The sequence below is a fragment of the Mobula birostris genome, chromosome 27 (genome assembly GCF_030028105.1).
Source record: "Mobula birostris isolate sMobBir1 chromosome 27, sMobBir1.hap1, whole genome shotgun sequence".
NCBI lineage: Eukaryota > Metazoa > Chordata > Chondrichthyes > Myliobatiformes > Myliobatidae > Mobula > Mobula birostris.
Genome location: NC_092396.1, coordinates 17,537,425 through 17,561,707, shown reverse-complemented (window position 1 = coordinate 17,561,707; position 24,283 = coordinate 17,537,425). Strand labels below are relative to the sequence as shown.

Here is a 24,283-nt window from a genome sequence, read left to right as displayed (position 1 = left end):
ATGTATTGGAAATCTGAAAATGCTGGAAAAATACAAAGCAATTTTTAAAAGTATGGTACTTGGAAGTATAACCATCAGGAAGCATTGCAGACTAAATGCTGGAAGGCAGATTTAGGCTACAGAGCATTTTTATTTTCAATGAAGCAGCATCTGCAAAGTGAAATATTTAATAATTCAGGCCAGTGACCTCCATTAAAAGCCTTTGGCAACTTGTGGTGAAAATCCAACAAGATAAAGAAGCTATTTCAGGCAATTTTCTGGTTATATAACCATGGAATCAGATGAGAGAAGAGATGCATTAGGGGTACAGTGGTATGATCAACATTTTTGAAAAGGTTGTAAAATACAGGGCAATTTACCACAGTCATTATGTCGAGTACTAGTTGTGACTCTCATTGGCAGTCCATGGTGGGGGAAATTTGATTGGAGTTAGGAGAAAAGTTTAACAGAGCAGAGTAATCTGAAACAATCCCTTCACGCAAAACAATAGGAGCTGATTAAAGTTACCAACACTAGTACAGCAGCATTTTGTGCTGAAGTAAAACACACTAGGAGTAAAACACCATCAGGCCAATCCCCAGCTTGCTGAAACCAGGAGCCTCCCAGTGAAGGACACAAGTACATGGGGCCCTGACGTCAAAGGGCAGCTGCTTTCTAAAAGAGATCAGAGATTTCTCTCATACCAGCCAGAGGCCAGAGAGACGGAACTGAGGTAAGGAGAGCGGAGCTGAATCCCAGATAACATCTCCAGCTACTCTTGTTAAAATCACTTTAATATCTGGTATTATTGTACAACATAGTCACAGGATCTGCTCTGTGGTGTGAGGTGGCAGTGGGGACTGCTGAATACAACTCCTGTCTGTGTTGTTCATACCTGTTTGAGGATTTGTCTGCAGCCTTTTGAGTGAGCTTGCTCTTTTTAGAATTCCAGTATAGTAGTGACATCATTGGATAATATAATTCACAAGTATCTCTATAGAAACTTAGAGAAATTACAACCTAAATCAGATATTTACTTCATTTGCATTCATACTGCAAATTTTAAAAGAATATTTCAGAGTTATTGCATGTTGAGTGTGAATATTGGTGTCTGGATTAGTGTACTTTACAATATTAGTAATTAATAAAACAACTTATAATCTGAGTGACATCTTTGAATGGGTTAAAGCAAAATTAAAAGAACCAAAGTGGGAGGCAGTTACGAAATTCTCTGAATGCTTCAAAATAAATTGATTTTAATGTCCTACTTTTATAACATGGAAATCTTACTAAATTTAATTTATACTTTTTTAAAATGGCATTTACAAAATAGCTTGTCAACTTTTTCAATTCGAAATTTCTATGAATGCATTGATAATGGAAAATGGCAATGTAATGTGCTTATGATGAAGTGACACCTGCTTTCAATACAGGAGCTGCAGTGCCTCAGCTGGTAGGTATGATGACAACATAAGTTAAGTAACGATGTGTGCTGGTGTTTAATATGGAGAGACTTCAGGGGATTCAGACAGGTAAAGTGAAGGAGCAAGGACATGGCAGATGGAATATAATGTATAAAAAAATGTAATCCTCTAAGTTTGAAGAAAAATAGCATGGTGGAGCATTTTAAAAGGGAAAAGTATTGAAAGGTGTTAGTATTCAGAGGGATGGGTTTCCTTGTACTGTATATGAATCACTGAAATTGAGTATGTACTGTAGGTTTGGCAAGCAATTAAACAGGGAAAAATGTAACAAAAAAACCGCTGGAGGAACTTAGAGGGTCAAACAACACTTGTTGAGGCAAAGGGATGGTCGAAGTTTCAGGTCGAAACCTTGTTTCAGGACTGAGAGTGCATTTAAAGAATAAGCAATATATAGAAGTAAGAGGGAATGGGTGAGACCAAGGCTGGTGGGTGATAGATGGAAACAAATGAGGGAGGGAAGATAGTCAGATGGAGCCAAGTGGGAGCGAGGGAGGGAGGGAGGAGATTGAGACAGAGGTTGGCAGTGATAGATGGGAGGATGAGAAAGAAGGAAAAACTATGCAGATGGAGCCAGGTGTGCGGGGAGGAGGAAGTAAGGGGAAGAGACAGAGATTGGTAGGTAATAAATGGAACCAGATTAGGGGTGGGGGGTGATGGACAGATAGAACTGACAGGGGAGGGGATAGGAAAGGGAAACCAAAGGAGAAGCAAGTAGGTGATGGACAGATGGAACGGTAAGCAAAATTCACCTCAGACTCCTGGCCCACCACTTCCCTTCTCCTCCTTATATTGGCCATTTCTCCTCTCTATTATCAGTCCTGATGCAGGGTTTCAACCTAAATTATCAACAGTTCCTTTCCTCCCACAAATGCTGCTCAGCCCTCTCAATTCCTCCAACAGATTGCTTGTTGCTCCATACTCTGGCACCTGCAGTTTTTTGTGTCTGCAAAATGGTATGCTAGCCTTTATTGCAAGAGGATTTAAATTAAATGGTAGGGACATCTTTCAATTATACGGAACAATGCTGAATGTGCATCTGGACTATTGTGTGCACATCTGACCTATTTAAGCTAAGGAAGGATATACTTGCAACAAAGGGAGTGCAGCAAAGGGTCATCAGCTCGATTCCTGGGTTTGCTGCTTTTTATGAGGACAGCTTAATCAGATTAGGTGTGTACTCATTGTTCAGAAGAAAGAGAGGGAGTTTAATTGAAACATAAAAAATTCTAATGCAGCATGACAAGGTAGATGTGGGTGTAGCCCTTGGCTGTGTTATCTGGAACTAGAATAGGAGGAAAGTAGCAAAGGTTTATCAGATTGTCTTTAAGGATGGCAGGTTTTTCACTTGAAGGGAGAAAGAGCAGACTGGTTTATACTCTGTTAAGTTTAGATCTCATAGAACCATGCAAAATTCTTAACGGTCTTGACCCGATGGATGAATATGTGATCTTTCCCCAGCTGGGGTATCTAAATCTATTATCAAAATAAGTGGTTGGCCATTTAGAACGTAGGTAACAAGAAATTTCCACATCCAGAGGGTGCCTTCTTTACCCAAGAAGCTTGTGGAACCCCAGTAGATGAGTATATTCAAGACAGAAACTGATAGATTTTTTGATATTAAGAGGATCAGGAATAACGCAGGATGGTGGTGCGGAGGTAAGAGATCAGCTGTGTTGTTATAGAAGTTTTGTTTTTGCGAACTCTTTCTGCCAAATGGTTTTCTCTTGCCTCTGCTTCTCGTGCTTTAATTTTCTTTTGTTTGTTGTAAATAAAACTACTCTGTTTTCCCACAACTACACCATTTAGTAGCAAGTTACAGATTTTCTCTGAGTAAGTTTCCCCTGTAATTTTGATTGGATTATTAATATCATATGTTTATTGCCATACTTTGGACTAGCCCACAGGTGGAAATGTTTTCTCTACATCTACCCTATCAAATCCTTTCATTATTTTCATAATTACCTCGTCCGCCTTCTGCTTATCTTTTCTAGTGAAGAACCCCAGTCTGTTTAGATTTTCTTAGTGGTTAGAACCTCCTATTGTGGGTCCTTTCTCATAACTTTATCTTGCATCTTCTCCAGTGTTTTTATATTCTTTTCCCAATTACAGAATCACATAACTATTATGGCACAAAATGAGGCCATGTGGTCAAATGAGTCCGTTCCAGATCTACGTATGAGCAATCCAGCAAGCTCTACCCTCCTTGCCCTCTCCCCACAGCCCTGCTAAGCCTTTCCATTCAGATACTTATCAAGCTCCCCTGTGAACACCTTTGAATCTGCCTCCACTACTATTCTCAGTAGTGCTTTCCAGACCTCAGCGAGTTGCACTGTAAAACAATTTACCCTTGCCTTAGTTTTGGCTCTATGGCCCTGCTGCCAATAGGAACAGTTTTTCTCTAAATGCTCTGTCAGGACCTTTCAGGATTTTATTAATCTTAACCTTCTCCAGTTGAAGGAAAGGAACTCAGTTTTTCATATCTATCTAAAATCATTCATCCATGACTATTTTTACTTATTATACAGCAAAAGAACAGCTGGTTCCTAAAGTTTCTTCTTTTTTTTTCAGATGTCTGGTGGAATATTCTCCCCTTTGGATAATCTGTATGATTTGGACAATGCGAATTGCCACCCCCTGGTCTGTTATCTCTGCTATGAACAGTATGAACATCCCTGCCTGCTGGACTGCTACCATACCTTCTGTGCAACCTGCCTGCGGGGCAGGGCTACAGAAGGACGCCTCTTGTGCCCTCTCTGTGGGTAAGAAACTTGAGCAAGATATAAAGAAAGAGGGCCGATCCCATTTAAAACATAATGTGTTTGGCTTGTATATATTCAACTCACAGACAGTTGGGGTACAGAATTAGAGAAATCCTTTCCACATGTTTGCAGGTACAAGTTTGGGGAATTTACATTTCAGGTAATTAAATAAATCTGAAATTTAAAAATGAACCCCAGCACATTAAATAAACCACTAGATTGTCTTTAAAAAAAACCTTCCTGATTTATTAATGCCCTTCACGAAAGAAAATCTGCCAACCTACCTTATACATAGCTCGAGAGCAGGGGTTTGCAACCTGGGTTCCACAGACCCTTCGTTTAATGGTAGGGGTCCATGGCATAAAAAAGGTTGGAAACCCCTGCTCTGGACTCTCAATATGGTGACTGTTAACTTCCTCTTTGGTTTAGGGGCAGTGAGGGAAGAAGTACCAGTATTTCTAATGACGTCCACATCCTGTGAAGGAATTAATGAAAAAAGAAGTGTGTGGCATTAATTTTAAAAAACACGGAACTTTATAGACCTTGTGAATGAAGCTAAATACTTAATTGACACTTATGAAATTGGCTATAAAGTTGCTGTTATTTACAGCTCAGCAAGAAATGAGAAACTGGGAGGTGGTAAGTGGAAAAGGTAAAGGGCTGAGGAAGAAGGAATCTGATAGGAGAGGAGAGTGGACCACGGGAGAAAGGGAAGGAGGAGGGGGACTGTGGGGGAGGTGATAGACAGGGGAGGAGAAGAGAAGAGGTAAGAGGGGGCCAGAGTGGGGAATTGAAGAAGAGGGATGGGGGAGGGGGAAAATTACCAGATGTTGGAGAAATCGATGTTCATGCCATCAGGTTGGAGAATGCCCAGATGGAATATGAGGTGTTGCTCCTTCAACCTGAGAGTAGCCTCATTGTGACAGTAGAGGAGGTCATGGACTGACATGTCGGAATGGGAATGTGGATTGGAATTTAAATGGCTGACAATCGGGAAATCCTGTTTGTTGCGGATAAATCATGTTGATTTAAAAACAGGCTGCACTCTCTGCTCCTCATTGTGATCATGTGACCTTTGCTCCTGCTTGAAGAAGCATCTCATTCTCAACCAGAAGTCCTCTGATAATGCCGTGCCGAGCCAGGGAAGATTCTTCCCAACTCACTGACTGGGATGTTATCAGTCTGATTGGTGGAGCTGGGGAGAGGAAGTGATACTAATGAAGAGATAAGTGATTAGGGGGAATGAGAGGGGCCATAAGGGGTTTGTGGAGAGAAAAGATGGTTCTTCATCCTGATTTAGTGTGACCCTGGCTGGCAGGACCTGACGTGGACAGAGGCTCAGATCTTCCTCTATTTCCATGACCTACCTGCCAGCAGTGATGAGCCATCTAACACCAAGCTCACTGTTTAAGGATCCTGTGTGGAATCAGGTCAAATTCACGTTCCGCACTTCAATGTGTCCCTATTGTGCAGCATTTTCAGAGAGGTGAGGAACAGGGAGGGATGGCTATCAAACAGTCAGTCCCTGGAGAGACCGGGACATAAAACTTGATCCTCACTGTGGGTCCAGATGACATGAAAGCTCTCAAGTGGACAGTTATCTCATGCTAATGAGCTGCGGTCACCCAGTCAGTTCTCTGTAACTAAGAGGAAGCATAATTCACACCGTTCCCATTGTGGAACAGCTGCACAATAAAAGCCAGGCTACTTTTAGAGAGATCGCAATGCAAGGCATATCAGGCTAACAAAGCCAAGATAGCACAGGCATGCAATCCCCATGACAATAAGTAAGAGGCTCTCTAATCTAATAGTGGCCTTAAATCCAGCACTGACCAATTAAAATGCACCTCGACAGTTCCATCCACCACCAAATACTCCCTCCCTGTGCCACCCCCACCTCCCAAAACAAAAAACAAAAACAAACTTCTGTTGTTGAGGAGTTCTGGTGTGTACCTTTTAGGTTGTAACCCTGGGTGACATTTACAAGGTGATCTGATCCTCTTGTCAATTTTTAATTTTAGATTTGACTTTGCAAAAATCTATTCGCAGTGGGATTAAAAAATATCATATTTGGATTGGACTGGGTCGTGTTTGTTTCAGGACTTGAAGGTTTTCTTTCTATATTTCCAAAGTAGTGCTGAATTATTGTTTCTGGATGAGAATTGCAGTTAGATTGTGGGCATCGCCATGAAGATTCGAGAGGCCAGGAGCTGGGCCAGCAATATAAGCATAGTACAGGGCAGCTGGAACCCTTTGTCATGAAATGCAATCCCCCACAGGTGACTGACTGGCTGTGTCTTTTTTAGTCGCTGTACTGCCTCCCTTGCCAACCTGATGATCATTTTGTCCCTGCAAGCTTCTCCAGCAACCACTGATCAACCCTCGATAGTCCACACTGACGGATATTCGGGACATTCCATTGGTGGGAAAAGTACGGAAGGGCGGTCAGTGTGAGGTGGGGGAGGGGGTGGCTGCAGGGTAGGGAGGAGGGCCGCGAGTGTTGTAACCTGGATGATTCAGAAAATCGAGGATCAGAGATGAGGCTGGATGAAACTGATGACCACAGGTGAGAGCTCCCGTTTCTTTCTGCGTCTTTTGTCTTGATTGGTGAGTTATTTGAGTTACGAGGTGGTGTTTAGCAGATCCAGTGTGAGGAACTGAGCTGAATTGAGGCTGTTCTTATTATATGAAAGCAAACACATGGCAATGTTTTGTCTATCTTGAGCTAGTGTAGCATTACGGGATCACTCAGTTTGGAACATTGCTCTCTTGCTTCGGAAAATATTCTGGTTCTCCCCCAGAGACTTGAACGTGTAATCTGACACTTCATCAGAGTATGAAGACAGTAACATTATCAAAAATGAAATCTTTTGTGGATGAGTAGTTGAGCCAATTGCCCTCTCAAATGAATGACAAAAAATACCAGGAGATTCAAGTATATAAGGAGCATTCTCCCTGGAGCCTGGTCAATATTTGTCAACTATCATCACTAAAAACAGATATCAGGTTGTTAACACATTGCTGCTTGTGTAAAGTTGGCACTTACAGATTTGTGGTCACATTTCCTACATTACAACAGTGACTAAATCTCAAAGGTACTTCACTGGCAGTAAAGCACTTGGGACTTCCTGAAATGCATTTTTTTACTTTCCATTAAAAAAAACTGGAGACATTTAGCAGGCGAAGTTGAATCTGTCAAATGAGAAGCAATTATTGGTTCAAGTTGATGACTTTTCATCAGAACTGGCCATTAGAAAACAAACATATTGTAAGCTGTAGAGAAGGGAGAAAGGTGGAAATAAATAAAAGGGTGAAGACTAAGGAAGTGTGATGCCAGTGACGGCATCTCCTTTCTCTCTCTTCTCCAGTTCAGATACTGCCTAACCAGCTGAGTATTTTCAGCATTTTCTGTTTTTATTTTCAGATTTCCAGCATCTGCAGGTTTTGATTTTTTGTGATACAAATGGAGGTTGTCTGGGCTGAGAGAAAAAACAATGAAATTTTGTTACACATTGGAGAGCTGTCAGAAGGAGATGAAATCAACGAAGAAGCAGGAGATAGAGTCCACAGTCTGGGGTGAAGATTCCCAATCAAAGAAATGGGCATGGAGGTGAACTTAGTAGAAGAAGTGATTCCCAGCCTCAGAATTCATTGATAAAGGAGTGAAGGGAAATAAAACTAGGACCTCTGGTGAGGACAGATTATTTAGGGAAGATGTGAACAGAAAGTGGTGACACATCAAGAGTTAAAGCTGGATGTAGAGATGGGGTCAGAGGAAAATGAAAGGGGATAAAATTCTGGAGGAGTATTAAAATTCAACAGTTCTTGATCTTCGGTGTAGATTTCCTACCATCTTGTTTTTTTTTGTAGCATTTTTCTATGTTAAAGATGTATAAATGTAGATTGGTATTATCATGAGCAAATGTCCTGAGATTAAAGGTATTTTTCGCCTTTTCAAGTTCCAGTGATATTGATCTACTTGGCTCAAGTAGTTTCATGAACCTTCCAACCTTGTATTCTACTATGTTACATACAACTGCTTTTCCCAGCTCCTATCCTGCAGCTGGTTTTAGATATTCCACAGGAATATTCAATGTGCCTCTTTAGTTATTCTGCACTGGAAGGTGACTCTGTTTCTATTTCAGACGCATGTCAATTGTGAAGGGCACCAGTGGGCTCCCAAAGGTAGATCGATTGTTGAAGTTCCTGGTCGACAGCTCAGCGGACTGCGAGGAGATTGTGCAGTGTGCAAACTGTGACCTGGAGTGCAAGAAGCAGGTGGGGAGACACGTAAAATATCACAGCGGAAGAGCTGAGACAATTGCTGCCCTCTTCATTTAGCAGCAATTGTCTCAGCTCTTCTGCTGTGATATTTTTCAAAACTGGCTGGAAACACTGTGGTTCCAGACTGAATTTGAATTTTGTAATGACTCAGCCCTCAATCAAAGAGCAATGATTCAATATCCAAACTCATGAATGTCTGTGTTTTCCACGATGGATCCCTGCATGATCTGTGTGTGCGCTATGCTGAATTAGCCTCTCATGGCCTGGCTTTGAGAGAGAAAATTACAATTGTGACATAGTTCACTTGACCAAGTGAGGAATTTTCCCTAAGCTCAGAGAATTACATTGATTCCCGTTCCACTATCGTGTCAATCTTTAAATTCTCATCCTTCTAATCAAACCTCTCCATGGTCTGGCTGTTCCCCATCTCTACAACCTCATACATTCTTCAAATCTCTAAGTCTCTCCAAATCTAGCAACCTGGTGGTCAGCATGGACTTGTTGGGCTGAAGGACCAAGCTGTATTGCAATACCCTATTTCCATCACAGCCACTTCAGTGTAGCTGCCCAGAATCCTATCTCCTTCATACTCAAATCTTCAACAGAAAAGGTATTTTGTCTATCTCACTGGCCCATTCTTCTTTGTCTTTGACCAATCTTTCTTTATAACTTATCATTATGTCAACTTTATTTGATGGCGAAGTGTCTCTGGATGTTTTACTTCATTAGAGGCATATATACTTGATAGTTGTTGTGGCATAACAGAAATGACTGACTGGGGTTCGATCATTAGCCTGTGACTCAAACTGAAAGCAGGTTTGGGTGCTATTGTAATGCATCCCTGTAGACATCCATTATCTTAGCAGTCTGTGTATCAGAGGCCATTTACAACAAGCAGTGGTAGGGGAAAAATACTTTTAAAAGTATAACTACAAGTTCTCAGTTTTGTGCAGTGTCTAATGTTGGCACTTTCTCCTATTCAGGACGCAGATTCCATGTTTTACTGCAACACCTGTAACCAACCGCTCTGTAGCTCCTGTCGAGAGGATACCCACAGAGCAAAAATGTTTGCCCGGCATGAAATTGTCACTCTCGCCAAACGTACCAAGGAGCTGCACAAAAAGTGCCGTAAGTATCTCTCGTCTTTATTTGGAAAGCTGCAAACTCTGAAAATCTTTGTGGTGATATACGTTTGTGCTTTTGGAAGGTTCATCCTCATGATATGGAGTAGTAAACCTGAGCCCGAGTTCACATTCCGTTTGAGAATTTGAATTCAGTTTTGAAAAAAAAAACACGGGAGAAGAAATGGATTGCAAAACAAAAGCTCTGGCTCAGAATATCCCTTCAGAGTGGTTCTTGCCCATGCAGTAACTCAGTACTCCATCAGCATGGTGGTCTCTTAACCATCCTTTGGATTGCTAATGCATGTCACTGTGACCATATTATGAGAATTTTTAAAAAACGAATCAGCATATAAATCAGTTTTAAAAGTGTTATTAAACCAGTACGCCTCTGAGCTGCACAGATTAGAGTGGTTTGTCATTCAATCCCTGATTTGTGACAAGTGTCTAACCCGAGCCAGTGACAAATACAGAGTTTATAATTTGTAGAGCCAGCCAGAAAACTACCAGCTGGAAAATGTGCATCAAACTACAGCACAATTGGACTTGATTGCGATATACCCCAGGACCAGAAACTGGCATAAAACTGCAAACTGCATTGATTAATCTCTGCCTTTCAGAAATTAGGACAATCAGAATCCTTAGGTAAACACCCAGGTAAAACATATGTTTATATAGCGCTCCTACTTCATCATTATCTTCACAACCTATCTCCAATGAGGCTGGACAGGGCATCAGATTAACAGTTTATCTGAAATATATACCTTCCAGCAATTTAACAGTCAGTACTTCACTGGGGTTGATTTCAGACTTCCTGAAGTTCAAAACTTTCCTCCTCACTGTCATAACACATGGCCAGGTTTACACCAGCTGCGATTATTTGTTTATGTCCTCTACACTCAGTGGCCGCTTGATTAGGAACCTCCTGAATCCAATCAAGTCAAGTCACTCCTGCACCCTGAGTGTTTGTTTGCGGCCTTCTGCTGCTATACACCATCCACTTCAAGGTTCAACATGTGTGTTCAGAGGTGCTCTTCTTCACACCACTGTTGTAACGTGTGGTTATTTGAGTTACTGTCGCCTTCCTGTCAGCTTGAACCAGTCCAGCTACTCACCTCTGACCTCTTATTAATAAGGTGTTTTCGCCCACAGTAATTCTGCTCACTGGATGTTTTTTTTTGTTTTTTTCACACCATTCTCTGTAAACTCTAGAGACTGTTGTGCATGAAAGTCCCAGATCAGTAGTTTCTGAGATACTCAAACCAGCCTGTCTGGGACCAACAAATTTCCACAGTGAAAGTCACGTAGATCACATTTCTTCCCCATTCTGATATTTGGTCTGAGCAACAACTGAACCGCTGAATGCATTGAGTTGCTGTCACGTGATTGACTGATTGGATATTTGCATTAACAATAAGGTGTACAGGTGTACTTAATGAAATGGCCACTGAGTGTACATCTGAGTCTGAAAGTTAATACTTATACAAGGTCAAGAGACTTGTGGAGCATCACTGGTAACCATCTTCCTCTTGTAAAAACACCTACCAGCCATAACTCTTTGCTTCCTGCCACTTCTAGTTTTGTATTCATTTTGCCATAATCATTTAGATCTCATGGGGTTTTACTTTTTTAACCAGATCTTGTGGAACCTTGTCAATCGTCTTGGTAAATTCCATATTGGTTCCATCAAATCCACTACACTCACTGATCCTCCTTGTTAACTCCTCAAATAAAATTGGTCAAGATGGTCACACATAACCTTTTCTTGACAGATTCATTGCGATATCCTTGATTAATTTGTGCTTTTCTAAATGATGCTTTACATTGTCCCTTTGGATTGTGTCCAGTAATTTACACACAACTGTGATTAAGCTAATGGCTTATAGTTTATTATTTATTGACCTATTAGTTCATAGTTTATTCCTTCCTCTCTTTTAAAGTGGTACAACAATCAGTAGGACTGCTAACTGTAGTTGTTACTGTACATTTCATATGGGCCGGAAGATTCATCTATTTTCGAAGATACCAGATCCCTTATTATTTCATCTCTTACTATCCAATATTTTACTATTTCAATATATGATAACCCTCTAAAGAGTTGGCACAGTTCTGCAGCTCTTTGCGCAGCACCACCCAGCAATCTCCCACTTTAATCCTAGCCTAATCATGGGGCAATTTACAACAACCAATTAACTTACCAAATGGACTGTAAGAGGAAACCGGATCACCCAGAGGAAACCCACGTGGTCATGGGGAGAACATACAAACTACTTACAGGCAGTGGCAGAGAATTGAACCCAGGTCGCTGGTACTGTAAAGCATTGTGCTAACCACTATGCTACCGTGCTACCCGAACAATTTTGTGAATGATTCTATAAACTTCATTCATGGTTTTTGATCCCCCGCTGAGCTCTCTTTCTGGTTCTGATTAAAACCTCCTAATGCTCCATCTTGCTGGACTGCAAGTTTGCCTCTTCTTTTGTCTGTTTAGTTCTTCTAACAGCCAACAAACATTGCCAGGCAGCAGACCCTGATAGCTGACATCAACAGATTCTTTGGGCACTGAGGGAATCAGGAAAAATGAGGGATAGAGAGAAAAAAAAATCATTTGAGGTGATGGATCAAGAGGCCAATTTCCAATCTTGTGGTTTTCCTCCACAGCTCTTCATGAAGAACCATACATCATGTTCTCGACAGAAAAGAAATCCATGCTCTGTATCAACTGCTTTCGGGACATGCAAGTGTGAGTCAGACATTCTTGGCCGAGGGCCCACAATATTTTACACAAGATGATACAGAATGTAGACTTCAGAAACGGGGCATGCAGACCATGAGGAATTAACAATATACTTTCTTAGCTGGGTGTTAAAGCAGAGTAAGCTACAGGCTCCCTGCCACTGATCTTGTGAAACCCTTGGAAAAGGAAGGCTTCAGGTTCAGCTCCCATTGTGACCAGTGTCAGGGTAGCACAAGAAAATGCTCATTTCACTCAGCACCTCTGGTCAAAGGAGGGGAACATCAAGCAGATTGCTTCAGCAAAAACCCACCCTGATCAACCACATTTCACAGCTGGCAAGTGAGGTAATAAAGCTGTGCCATCATTACCAATAATTGTGCCAGGGACCTTTATGTTTTTGCTGAGAATAGAATATTGATCCTTTGGATCAATGACAGGACCTGGGGAGTCAAAAGCAAAACCCAACATGTATTGAAAATTTGAAATGGGAAGAAATAGGTACCACCATTGGAGAGAGAAACTGAATTAATGCACGAGATCAGTGAGAGAGGCATGTGTTTATGCTTTGCAGTGAAGTTACATTAAGAGTGTCTGCTGAGCTGTTTCACTCATATGCCAACTATTTGCCTTATCTAGTGAGAGCCGAGCCCACTGCATCGACATTGAGACTGCCTACGTGCAAGGTTGTGAGAAACTGGACCTAGCTGTAATGGTATGCACACTGGAAATTTAATTACAGGGGTATAATAGAAATTAGCTTTACTTGTCACATGCACATCGAAACATAAAATGAAATGTGTCGCTCTTGTCGGGGATGTGCTGGGGGCAGGCCACAAGTGTGCCAACGCTTCCGGTGCCAACATTATCGTGTCCACCATTTACTAACCCTAAGTCGTACATCTTTCAAATGTGAGAGGGAACCGGAGACTTGGAGGAAACCCACACAGTTATGAGGAGAACTTACAAACTCCTTACAGACAGCAGAGGGAATTGAACCCTGATCTTACAGCTCTCTCACTATAAAGTGCCGCAGTAACCACTGAGCTCCCCTGCCACCCCAGTAGAAAATATAACTCAGATCCATAATCCTCCAAGAATGTTGTGGAGTCCATAGGAATCAAAGATTAATACAATTCTGTGAGAGAAATCCTGAAGAAAAACCATGTTTCATTAAATGAAATAGTCATTCTTTAAAAAATTTGCTTTGAAAATGTTTTTCTTATCAATTGCAACAATATTGTGCATGGGAAATGACACTCCCGTGTAGAACCCAGCATTCAAAGGGCAAAACGAGCATTCACATTCTAATTGGTATAGCAAATCAGGGCAACATTATAATGAGCATATTGAGCAATCTGTGGCAGGGTTTCTCAGGGATGTATGTGGTGACATGCATGTACTCTGATAATAAATTTCACTTTGACTTTTGACTTTGTAAGAGTATTCAAAAGTGAGAGACTAGGCCGTGAACAATTGAAAGTTGTTTTATATTTCATCAGAATTGCCAGGATTCTTACCAGCAATGAAATATCAAGAATTAGTCAACAGCAATATTAATTGCAAGAATAAAACTCACAAGATTAATGTTACATGTAAAAAAATTAAACTAAAAGTACTGTATATTTGCGTATTAATAGGTGTAACATTCAATAGCCCAAAAAATTTGCAAAGGTACTGGATTTTCAGAATTATACTGTGTGGTGAGAAATCGAAGTGAGAGAAAAAAAATGTTAAATCAGTAAAACTTCATTTAATGGGGTCAGATGTAGTTAGCACGAAAACAGCCCCTTCAGTCGATTGAGTCAGAGCTACAGTAATTAATCATAGCCTAACCATTAAGAACATACACAGATAATGTGCACTTTTACCCTTGGACTAAAATTCCTTTTGCATAATTTTAAGCTGTCCTTTTTTAGATCAACCAAATTCTTGCACTATTTTTGGACCTGGTATCTCACACCCAATATTGAGCATCTGAAGTGCAGCCATTGTTATAACGTGGGAACTGCAATAGCTAATATACACATGGCAAGCTCCCACATAGAGCATGTGATAACAAGAAGTAGCTTTCAAATAAGATTGGTTGATGGAAGTAACTTCTTAGCTTTTTTAAACAACGCCAATGAAAAACATCTGATTGAAGATTAGTTGGAACCCTGGTTTAATGCCTCACCTGACAATTCTTACCACCTTTAAGTGTCAGCCAAGATTATGTGCTCTAAATCTGCAGAGGGAGTGGAACTAGATTTGTGACCTCCTGATTCAAGGCAAGAGTGTTGACCACTGAACCACTAAGTGCAATATAATAAAATTTTGACAATATAATGAGGAGCAAGGCCAGGTTTTGTGCAACAAGAGTGCTTTTAAGAATGCAATTAGGTAAAGACTTTCCACCCACCAGCCTCCGAGTCCAACATATAATTCGCCGTAACTTCCGCCACCTCCAACGGGATCCCACCACCAAGCACATCTTTCCCTCCCCCCCCCTTTCTGCTTTCCGCAGGGATTGCTCCCTATGTGTCTCCCTTGTCCATTTGTCCCCCCCATCCCTTCCCACCCATCTCCATCCCAGCACTTATCCTTGTAAGCGGAATAAGTGCTACACCTGCCCTTACACTTCCTCCCTCACCACCATTCAGGGCCCCAGACAGTCCTCCCAGCTGAGGCGACACTTCGCCTGTGAGTCTGCTGGTGTGATATACTGTGTCTGGTGCTTCCGGTGTGGCTTTCTATATATTGGTGAGGCCCGACACAGATTGGGAGACCGCTTCGCTGAACACCTCCGCTCTGTCCGCCAGAGGAAGCAGGATCTCCCAGTGGCCACACATTTTAATTCACGTCCCATTCCCATTCTGATATGTCAATCCATGGCCTCCTCTACTGTCGAGATGAAGCCACACTCAGGTTGGAGGAACAACACCTTATATTCCGTCTAGGTAGCCTCCAACCTGATGGCATGAACACTGATTTCTCTAACTTCCGTTAATGCCCCTCCTCCCTTTCTTACTCCATTCCTAATTTTTTTTCTCTCTGTTTCCCTCTCACAATAACTCCTTGCCTGTTCTCCATCTTCCCCTGGTGCTCCCCTCCCCCTTTCTTTCTTTCAAGGCCTTCTGTTCTTTGATCTGAGTAGCCAGGGCATCAAAGGTTATGGTGAGAAGGCCGAGGAGTGGGACTAAATGGGAGAATGGATCAGCTCATGATAAAATGGCGGAGCAGACTCGATGGGCCGAATGGCCGACTTCTGCTCCTTTGTCTTATGGTCTTCTCCAGCCTTGTATCCCTTTTGCCAATCAACTTCCCAGCTCTTGGCTTCATCCCTGCCCCTCCTGTCTTCTCCTATCATTTCGGGTCTCCCCCTCCCACTTTCAAATCTCTTACTATCTCTTTTTTCCGTTAGTCCTGATGAAGGGTCTCAACCCAAAATGTCGACTGTACTTCTTCCTATAGATGCTTCCTGGCTGCTGCGTTCCACCAGCATTTTGTGTGTGCTGCTTGAATTTCCAGCATCTGCAGATTTTCTCGTGTTTGCATTTTTAAAGACCTTTCAGGTCATTTTGTTGAGTTCTGTTTACTAGGCAGTGAAAGAGCTTCAGACATCCACACGAGAGGCCATCATCCTACTGAAAGCCATGATAGATGAGGTGAGACTCAATGCCAATGAAGAGGAGTCGGCCATCAGCTCACTATTCAACAGTATGCAGGTAAGGCACCAATTCAATTAATTAAATGGGAGGCATCATTGATTGTGGCCTGTTGGCGAGGGCGAGGATCTAGGAATCCTTCTTGTACACAAATTGTTCTTCTTCATTTCCCTAAATCAACAGATCAAGTCTGATATCAAATGTTGATTGATAACTTTTTATGTGATGTGCTCTAGAATGTTTCATCATAGTAAATGTGCAAGTTGTCATTGTTTTCTACTCTTTTATGGGTGCCATTCTTCACCAGAACAGTGTAGAGTAGGGTTGTTCTTCTATCTCCGAAGAGTCCTTTCACTCTGAGCTCAGTCACCACATCCTCCCCAAATTAGATATCAGGGTGTATACTGCTGGGAAACATATTCCTGATCTATTGGTAATTATAATCAATAAACTGGAACTCAAAGACCTGGAAGTGATCTACCTCTCCTACTATTACTTGAAATATAAATGAAATAGGTTTACATTAGAAAATAATATTTTAAGTTGCAACATAACATTTTAAGATGAAAATTTTAAATTAATATTTTAAGAAACTGTGATGAATACTTGAGAGGAGAGGAACAAGCATACATTTGTTGTGATATAATTCATAAGGATATTAATCATTGTCATTGTACTTTATTTACTAATTGGCAAAGATAGAACTAAAACAGTTCATTAAGAAAACAGGTGAAGGACCATTATCAAGCACAAAGATTATAGAACGCCTTAGCAATGTAATATGTATTCTTGGGGCAGGGGTTCATTTACTCAATCTGAAAAAAACTTAAGTCACTGAATACAGTATTCTGAGTGAGCTATGATATCTTTTCAACTGTGAAGTGCAGTTCCCAATTGTTGTGTATTTTATATTTCAGTAGAATTTGAGTAATATTGTAAATATATCATTTAATTAAACATTCTTGTTCATTTAAATAAGTTATTATGGGTTATATGTAAAAATAAGTGAATTGCATATGTCATGACACTACCACTTCATATGTACATGCCTCGCTTAAAAGTGAAAACAAAACGTACACAATTTCTCCTGGTTCTGTGTTTTTGCTTTCAATTAGTTGTTATGTTTTGGAGCTGCAACGCATAGCAGTGGCAATGAGTAAGTTTTAAACAAACCTGAGATGACTGCCTGCCTGTTGAAGGGCAGCGGGACGTCCGAGTAAAAAAAAAGCGCAGTGAGAAATGGTTGAGTAAGAAAAGCAGTGCAGCACATTTCTTTTCTTCACAAGAGAAGAAAAGAGTTTTAAAAAAAGGCAGAAACGGACAAATTCACAGGTTCATTAACAGTGAGCACCAAGTGATAATCATTAAAAAGAGCAGTAATGGCAGAGTACATCAGAGAGATTCGTGAGTTTGATTACACAACAGATAACTAGATATTGTATACTGAGTGAATAGAGTAGTATCCTAAAGCAAGTGAAATAGGCAATGAGAAACAAGTACCAGTTTTGCTGGGTGCATTGGGTTTAAAGGTAGGGGTTTCAAACCCAGGGTCCACAGCTCTCTTGGTTAGTGATAGTGGTCCATGGCATTAAAAAATCAGAAACCTCTGTTATACAGTATGCTTAGAAGTTTGACTGCTCTAACTAACCCAGCCAAAATGAGCTTTGTTGATATCATGAAAGTAATGCAGAAACATTTAAAACCAAAACCATTGTTGATTGCAATACGTTTTAGATTTCATAAGTGAAATCAAAAGAAAGGGGAGTCCATTTCAGTGTACGTGGCTAAACTGAAGAGTTTCTCTGAGGGTTGTCAGTTCATTAATGGGGTTAATGATGCACTAAGAGATTGCTTAGTTTGTGGAATCTTACAAGAAAATGTTCAAAAATAGCTCAAAACTGAAGCTCAATTTACATTAAAAGAGCAGCTGAAGTTGCTGTATCAATAGAAACAGCAGATAGAGACACAATTGAGTTGCAGTCAGGAGTAAAAGTGAGTGTGAACAAAATTGCAATGTCTAAACAGAAGCTGGTTTGGCTGAACAAATTGTGTTACTGTTGTAGCATGGGCTCACAAACACCAGACCAGTGCAGATTTAAAGACAAAACTTGCAGCAAATGCAACAAAGTAGGACACATACAAAGCGCATGTCGGACAGACAAAAGTAAATGGACTGCACAGGGAAGAGAAGAAGATAAAAAAAGTCAAGTTGCAGTTTCAAAAAGAGCACTAATCTGCATGCTGTTGATGAAAAGTCTGATTATGATGAGAACAACATGGGACTTGGTAGTCTTGAGGATTACGATGTGAAAACTAACGATAGACAAACAATATGGCTTATACCAGAAATGAAAAGTAAATTAATTAAAATGGAGTTGGACAATGGCTTGGCTGTTTCAATCATTCCAGAAAATGAGTTTGAATGGAATTTCAAAGATCCTAATCTGAAGCTTGCAGATATCCAACTAAGAACCTATATTGGAGAAAATATAATTCCTGTGGGAATGACATTTGTAACTGTGAAATACAACAACCGACAAGCTACATTGGGCTTGTATGTGGTAAAAACAGGAGGGCCAGTATTGTGGGGTCAGGTCATGACCGGCTGAGACAACTACAACTTGATTGGAGATCCATCCACCATTTGCATGCCACAGCCCCTGCAACAGAGTCAACTGAAAGCAAATTAAGAAAAGTGCTGGATGGTGCCACAGCAGTGTTTAAGGATGGCATTGGAAAACTCAAACATGTCAAGAGTAAAATAGTATTAAGTGAAAATGCTGCACCCAAGTTTTGCAAAGCCCGTCTGGTTCCTATACTATCCGTGATAAAGTAGCCAGTGAGCTAGATCACATAGAGGCTGAAGGAATTGTTTTGAAGGTTGAGTGGAGCCCATGGGCAATGCTAGTGGTACCAGTAGCCAAGAAAGATGAGCCTGTCAGGATCTGTAATGATATTAAGGCAACCATCAACCCAGCACTGAAAGTAGACCCTCTGCCCAGGATAGAGGATATCATTACAAACCTTTCTGGAGGTAAACACTTCAGCAAAGTGGACAGCTGAGATCTACCTACAGATGGAGACGGGAAAAGAGTCCAAAGCGTTTCCCATCATAAATGCTCACAAAGGGCTTTATCGCTATTAAAGGCTTATTTTTGGAGTAGCATCTGTACCTGTGCTCTGGAAGAAACCTATAGACGAGATGCTGCAAGGCTGCCCAGGCACTCAGAGTTACCTGGACGACCTCGTTACCAGTAATACTGACAAAAAACATCTCCAAATCTCTAGACGGTGTTAAAAAGATTAGAAGGTTATGGGCTCAGAGCGCAACGCAACAAATGTGAATTATTTAAACCAAGCATCACTTACTGTGGTCAAACCTTCGATGCACATGTATTATATAAGTGTGCTGAGAAAATTCAAGCAGTGGTGGATGCGCTATGGCCAAAAGAAGTGTCACAGTTGCGGTCCTTTTTAGGATTTGTCAATTAATATAACAGGTAATAGTTATCTGGCTCCTATCTTGAACTCAGTACTCCAGACTGGAAGAAGTGGCAATACAGTGTGAGGTAGCTTTCTAAAAAGTGAAGAAAATAGGGATGTTGGACTCTGTACTCGCACATTATGATCCATGTTGAAAATGAAGCTTACCATGCCAGCATGTCTAGAAGAAAGATGTCCAGAGCTGTCAGTCCCAGAGTCCGACAGCCACCACTGAGCAGGCCCCAGAGTCTGAGATTGTTTCACAGCCACAAGAATCTCCTGCCAAGTAGTAGTAATCCCGCTTCTCAGGAAACACATTACCGTATCCCACAAGAGTAAGAAATCTTCCACAACGATCAAATCTATAGACTTAAATGGGACAATTTAAAATTTACCATGCTGTAGATGTCTGAATGGTAGTTGTATTTTATAGTATACTGTGTACATAAGTTGAGATGCATTCTATATTGAATTGGAGCTTATAGCTAAACACAGAGGAGTGTTTAATATTTTAGTGCTATTTGAGTAATGTAAATATGTAGTTTCATTTAGCATTCTTGTTCATTTCAATAATTCATTATGGGCTATATGTAAAAATAACTGAATTGCATATGTCATGATGTTGCCACATCTTATGCATGTGCCTCACTTAAGGTCAAAATAAAACATACACGGTTTCTCCTGGCTTTGTAATTTTGCTCTCAACTAGTTTTTAAGTTTTGGAGTGACAAAACATAACACCAATCAAAAACAACTCAAATATTTTAAGAGTTTATGCTTCTCTATTAAAAACAATAGTTTGCATGAGCAGATAGAAAGAAAAAAGAACCTATTAGGCCTCAATACTACCAAAATAGTAAATCACCAAATGTTCCTGACCTGGTGGAAGGGGCTAGAACTCCAAGATAGTATCGGCATCACTTCCAAAGCGTTAAGTGCCAACATCATTAACACCAAAAGTTGTGGCAGCATGAATCTGATTTGTTCATGAGAGGTCATCAGTCTGACTGGAATGAGTAACGGCAACAGCTGTGTGGGCAAGTGTTCTCCTGGGAGCCTTGACCCAATCTAAACCTGTCATCTCATTTTGAACAAGATTATCTGTGAAAATTGAGGCAGTTTAAATTGCCAGCTTCCACGGGCCAACTGCTTTCAGGTTGCAATCAGATCCTGTCCTTTTTCTAACTCCTGTCTTAGAATTCTGGTACATTTCAGTTTGGCTTTCATGTGGCGACACAAGAAGTCATTTCAACCCCTTGAATTATTTCTGTTATTTAATTAGGTTATAATTGGTATTCCTCCTCATTTACTTCCCTACTTATTGATATCCTCACCCAATCAGACATGAAAGTAGCAACATCCACAATCCCTTGGAGACAGATTTCCACTCCTAAGTTGTTTTCTGATTGGCTTACTTAATGATCGAGCTCCACTTTTAAGATTTTAATCTAGAATTTCATCTTTAGTTGTAAGTGTAGTGGTACTGTGATCACTCGAGTTGAGTGGATGTTCTCCTAAGGGGTAGAGACCAGTCTGGGATGCATATGTTCCCACCCCCTTCGCCACTTGGCATGCAACTTAATCTGGGATGTTAGGGTGGATTCCCTTCATGGAGAATGCCTGTGTGTGACTTTGTTTAATGTGGGGAGGCTGATGCACGGGCAGCCACCACACAGTCCATGACAGATCAAGTTTGGGGTCCAGTGAAATGGAATGCAAGATGACCGGGAACCTGTCACTGCTGCAACCTTCCTCCACCTTCACTGCCGTTGTGACATCACAACGTGTAAAATGCCTGGGAAGAGACTGTGTGTGCAATGCATGGGAAAGAAAAGGAAGATTCTTCAAGGTGCTCATGTATTTTGTATCTGACAGTTGTTTCCATGTTCTAGGAAAAGTTAGCTGAAAAGAAGAAAGTGTTGCTCAAAACTGCTCAAAAGTAAGTATGTCCTCAACAGCCACGTGGGAACAGTGTGGGTGGGTACGACTGGAGCGCAGGATATTGATGGACATTTCCCTGACGGCTCACGGTATGAGAACAATGAGCAGCTAAACCGCCCAGACCAGGTTGCAAGTGCAACAGAATGCTCCTGCAATTCCTTCTCATATATTCCATCAATAGATTGGTAGATCCTTGATTAGTAAGGGCATCAAAGATTATGGGGAGCAGGGAGGAGAATGGGGTACAGAGGGATAATAAATTAGCCTGATGGAAAGGTGGAGCAGACCCGACGGGCTGAGTGGCCTAATTCTGCTTCTATGTCTTATGGTCTTAAGTCTGCAAAAAGAAACAAATCCATCAGAGCAGCAGTACCATCATAGTGCTTATGTTCTATGCAAGTAGTCCCAATCTATTTCATCTGACCTTATCAGCAATATCTCTAAGTTTGATCAACTTGCTTGACCCCTTGTGTTTATCCAAGTTCCCTTAATGCATACCTGGACAACTTACTGAAAGCTTTCCATGTGGTAGCGTGTTCTGTACTCTAACATGTGGTAACAGTATTTTCAAACCAATTTGCGACTACACTGGATGGGTGTGGTACCATATTCAAGTTCCACATACGTACCTGAAGCACCTTCAATAATTCCAAACGACAGAAGTAGGGTAAATACTGAAAGGCTTTTATTCGCAGTAAAATAGGACTTCCATGTTGAGTGTCTGCCCCTGGACTGAGGGGGAGGGGCAAGGTGAAACACCTTTATTCAGATTTCTGTGGGTGGAGCCACAGGGGCAGTCAGCAGAGGGGCGTGTCCAGACAGGTTACCCAGTTACAACATATATATGGTTTATCACATTGCCTATTGAGTTTCAGGAACAAGGAACTTTAATGGGAACTTTGTTTGCTCAAAATGCTTTATGCAGGGGTTGTCTGGGGGAAAATAAGAACATGCAGCCCAGCTTATAGCAACGCACACATGCCCAGAATGCTGGAGGGACCCAGCAAGTCAGGCAGCATCTACGGAGGAGAATAAACAGTTGACATGTTAGGCCTGCTTATAACTGCTCTATCAGTAAACTAGTTTCTCTTGGTATCCTTATTGCATTTGGAGATTCACGTTTATTGTCATTCTTCAGTACACTAGTGTAAAGAAGAACAAAATGATTGTTATTCTGGAACTAATACAGCAAAAAAAAACAATAAACATAAAAAAAATAAATGCAATAACTATAAATACATAGATTAACTTATATACATAGCCTGATTGTATGTATGTAAACTGGTGCTGAGTACAGGACTAACTGTACGTAGGTGACTCTGACAGGAAACGATAAGTAATGGTGCTGGAGGGTGGGGGTGGCAGGGGGTTAATGGGTAGAGGTGTTGATCAGCCTGACAGCTGGGGAGAAGTAACTGTCTTTGACTCTGGTAGCCCTGACGTGGATGCTGTGTATCCTCTTCCCTGATGGGAGTGGGACAAACAGTCCATGAGCCAGGGCGGGCGATGATATTGCTGGCCTTTCCCCAGCACATTTCTCTATTTGTCCTTGATGGTGGATAGGCAGGTGCTGGTGCTGCGTTGGGCAGTCTTAGAGCTGCCCAATGCATCATGCTCATATCTGCCGCAGTGCAGTTTCCAATAGTTACTATCTTATATTTACAGTCTCTATTTTCAGACTTCCTTGAATGTTAAATTGTAAAGGTATTTCTTGAATGTTAAGTGCTTGACAAGATCACGCCAATTTGAGTGTTCACCTGACAAAATAATAATGATTTAAGAACAAGAAATGGAGGAAGGAGTAAGATGTATAATTCCTCGTTCCTGCTTTGCCACATAATAAGATCATGGCTGATCATATGTCTCAAGATCACCTTTTGGTTTGGTCCCCATTCCCCTGAACAAAGGTCCACTGATCTCTGCTTTGAAGGAACATAATACAGAGATATCTAACACCATTTAAACCTTCTGGTTCTTTTTTTTCCCAGCCAACATGAAGAGAAAGAGAAAGCTTTCAAAGAACAGCTTTCAAATATGGCTGCACTCCTACCCACTCTTCAGGTAAGTGACTGAGGAAGTGGTTAGTAGAGTGAAGCATGTGGTAGTTGGGGAACAGATATTGCACAGGCTGTTGTGGAACAACTGCTGCTCAGTGCAAAGGAAGCCAAAGTGAAAAAAATGGGTCAATTTGACTGGAGAGAATGAGTAATTAAAACCCACATCAACTGGAGTTAGATCTGCAGTAACAATTACAATGCTGGGTAAGAATGGCCGATTTATGGACACCTATATATGAACCAGCTTTGTGATAATAATAAATTAATAAGTCTGACCTATCTATATACAATTAGTTTCCTCTCTCTCCGCTTTTAGTGACTGTTCTTTCAAGCCAATCTTGATGCCATTTTTAACAAATGTAATAATATGTTTATCTATCAAGCGATTTTTGTGTACTTTCCAACTTATGGACAAGATTGGCTTAAGGACTTCTGTAAAACTGGAACATGTTCAGTACCTGAAGACATCATTATGTGACATTAATTTTTCTGCTCACAGCTATTGCACCCAGGCAACAGCATCACCATGACACTCAATATTACATTCAGACCCACTCCATCAGGGACCAGTGGATTGCATTCAGAGCAGGATGTTTTGACCAGTCTACCTTTCCTGATTCTCACCAGGACTAATCTGAGAACTGATCCTTGCATAGTTATCAAAAGTTAAAATGAATTCAAAGTTGGTTGTGAACTTTATAGAAACAGAACATATTGGAAACACAGGTAGGCAACAAAAGTGGGAAGAGAAAGATACATCAGATTATTTTGAAACCTTAACTCTGTTTCTCATT

The 24,283-nt window shown here is 41.0% G+C and overlaps 1 protein-coding gene across 1 annotated transcript in view; it reads left to right on the top strand.

The window, feature by feature from the left end:
- The first annotated feature begins 635 nt into the window (after nt 1-635).
- The window catches only part of rnf207b (ring finger protein 207b), a 52,862-nt gene continuing 29,214 nt past the window's right edge, over nt 636-24,283 (top strand). The window contains exons 1-9 of the mRNA XM_072244868.1: nt 636-712; nt 4,032-4,222; nt 8,368-8,500; nt 9,490-9,634; nt 12,289-12,370; nt 13,001-13,076; nt 15,943-16,068; nt 21,384-21,430; nt 23,421-23,493. Coding sequence (XP_072100969.1) covers nt 4,032-4,222; nt 8,368-8,500; nt 9,490-9,634; nt 12,289-12,370; nt 13,001-13,076; nt 15,943-16,068; nt 21,384-21,430; nt 23,421-23,493 — 873 coding nt within the window. The 5' untranslated portion in view covers nt 636-712. The remainder of the gene's footprint in view (nt 713-4,031; nt 4,223-8,367; nt 8,501-9,489; nt 9,635-12,288; nt 12,371-13,000; nt 13,077-15,942; nt 16,069-21,383; nt 21,431-23,420; nt 23,494-24,283) is intronic.